This window comes from Salvelinus namaycush, unplaced genomic scaffold, assembly GCF_016432855.1.
Source record: "Salvelinus namaycush isolate Seneca unplaced genomic scaffold, SaNama_1.0 Scaffold181, whole genome shotgun sequence".
Lineage (NCBI taxonomy): Eukaryota > Metazoa > Chordata > Actinopteri > Salmoniformes > Salmonidae > Salvelinus > Salvelinus namaycush.
The window spans coordinates 294,245-296,744 of NW_024058575.1; the positions used below are offsets into that span (position 1 = coordinate 294,245).

At 49.8% G+C, this 2,500-nt stretch overlaps 1 protein-coding gene across 1 annotated transcript in view; it reads right to left on the minus strand.

The window, feature by feature from the left end:
• LOC120037668 (voltage-dependent T-type calcium channel subunit alpha-1I-like) overlaps positions 1 to 2,500 on the minus strand; it is a gene marked incomplete at its 5' end in the record, with an annotated part of 166,483 nt that overhangs the window by 133,757 nt on the left and 30,226 nt on the right. The window contains one exon of the mRNA XM_038983664.1: positions 855 to 1,197. Within this exon, the coding sequence (XP_038839592.1) occupies positions 855 to 1,197 (343 nt within the window). The remainder of the gene's footprint in view (positions 1 to 854; positions 1,198 to 2,500) is intronic.

A 2,500-nucleotide genomic window follows, 5' to 3' on the forward strand; every position in this document is an offset into this window, starting at 1 on the left:
TCATGACTTAATCACTATGGTAACCTCTACTCTATCGTGTCATGACTTAATCACTATGGTAACCTCTACTCTATCTTGTCATGACTTAATCACTATGGTTAGCTCTACTCTATCTTGTCATGACTTAATCACTATGGTTAGCTCTACTCTATCGTGTCATGACTTAATCACTATGGTTAGCTCTACTCTATCTCAACATGCTCCTGACCTATACTTCAGGGGTGGGACAAGTCTAGTCTAAGAGGACTGGCACGTTGTGCAGGTGTTTGTACCAGCCCAGTGCCAATGTGCACTAACACACCTGATAAGACTAACTATGATCTAAATAAAAGTGATCTCATGCACGTCAGTGCTGGGCGGGAACAAAAGCTTGCACATTGCAGCCCTCCAGTACAGGGATTTGATCTGGACTCTACTTTAATAACCAATACAGCTCCCTGGACAGTGCAAAGACATTTTAGTCCCCTTTCCCCGACCTACATTGACTAACCTGTAGCCCCACACATTGACTTGGTTCCGGTACCCCATGTATATAGCCTTGTTATTGTTATTTTATTTTGTTACTTTTTATTAAATATTTTCTTTACAACATTTTGGAACTGCATTGTTGGTTAGGGGCTTTTAAGTAAGCATTTCACTGTAAGGTCTGAACCTGTTTTATTCAGCACGTGACAAATAAAATGTGATTTGATTTGATTTGTTCATCAATAGAAAAAGAGAGCCAGAGAAAGCAAGCTAGGTAGGTGTAGAGAGAGACACGTTGTGGTGCATATCTAGCCACACCAGCTCACAAAGCTAAACCAATACAAATGGAGAGAAGACAGACAGTCCAAACCACCCAATCAAAGCCCTACCTGAAAGATGACGATCCAAGCGTAGGCGATATTGTCGAAGTTGATGGCTCCTTTATGTGGGTTGCTGTGGCCCGTGTGACAGCGTGTGTAATACTGGTTCCAGTTGACACACAGTCCAGGCCCGCTCACTGACCCGTTAACCAGGGGTTCAGGACTCAGCCCCAAACCCTGTCTGTGTGTCACATCGTCCTTGTCCAGGCAGCAGGTGCGTCCTAGTTCTCGGCGGGCCGGGACGTCGGTGCACGCCATGATGCCGTTGTCCTGGGCGAGAGAGCAGATGAAGGGTCGCTCATCATCCTCGTCTGCCATGTAGTAGGGGCGAGGGAGGGAGATGTCCTTAGAACTGAGGAGAGAGAGATGGAGAGGACGAGAGAGGGGTGGAGAGGAGGAGAGATGAATGAGAGGAGAGAGGGATGAGAGGAGGAGAGATGAATGAGAGGAGAGGGATGAGAGGAGGAGAGAAGAAAGGAGAGGAGAGAGGAATGAGATGAGAAGAGAGGAATGAGAGGAGAGAGGAATGAGAGGAGAGAGGGATGGAGAGGAGGAGAGAAGAATGGAGAGGAGAGAGGGATGGAGAGGAGGAGAGAAGAATGGAGAGTAGAAGAGGGATGGAGAGGAGGAGAGAAGAATGGAGAGTAGGAGAGAGGAATGAGAGGGATGGAGAGGAGGAGAGAGGGATGGAGAGGAGGAGAGAAGAATGGAGAGTAGGAGAGAGGAATGAGAGGAGGAGAGAGGAATGGAGAGGGGTGGAGAGGAGGAGAGAGGAATGGAGAGGAGGGGAGAGAGATAGAGGGATGGAGAGGAGGAGAGAGAGATGGAGAAGAGGAGAGAGGGATGGAGAGGAGGAGAGAGGAATGGAGAGGGAGGAGAGGAGGAGAGAGAGATGGAGAGGAGGAGAGAGGGATGGAGAGGAGGAGAGAGATGGAGAGGAGGAGAGAGATGGAGAGGATGAGAGAGGGATGGAGAGGAGGAGAGAGGAATGGAGAGGAGGAGAGAGGAATGGAGAGGAGGAGAGAGATAGAGAGGGATGGAGAGGGATGGAGAGGAGGAGAGAGAGATGGAGAGGAGGAGAGAGAGATGGAGAGGAGGAGAGAGAGATGGAGAGGAGGAGAGAGGGATGGAGAGGGATGGAGAGGAGAGATGAATGGAGAGGAGGAGAGAGGGGTGGAGAGGAAGAGAGAGGGATGGAGAGGAGGAGAGAGAGATGGAGAGGAGGAGAGAGGGATGGAGAGGAGGAGAGAGGGATGGAGAGGAGGAGAGAGGAATGGAGAGGGATGGAGAGGAGGAGAGAGAGATGGAGAGGAGGAGAGAGGAATGGAGAGGAGGAGAGAGGGATGGAGAGGAGGAGAGAGGAATGGAGAGGAGGAGAGAGGGACGGAGAGGAGGAGAGAGGGATGGAGAGGAGGGGACAGGGATGGAGATGAGGAGAGAGGATTGGAGAGGAGGAGAGAGGAATTGAGAGGAGGAGAGAGGAATTGAGAGGAGGAGAGAGGGATGGAGAAAAGGGGAGAGGGATGGAGATGAGGAGAGAGAGATGGAGAAGAGAAGAAAGGGATGGAGAGGAAGAGGGATGGAGAAGTGGAGAGGAGAGAAGAGAGAACATGAGAATAATACCGTGTTTTTCTTTATTTTTACTATTTTCTAAA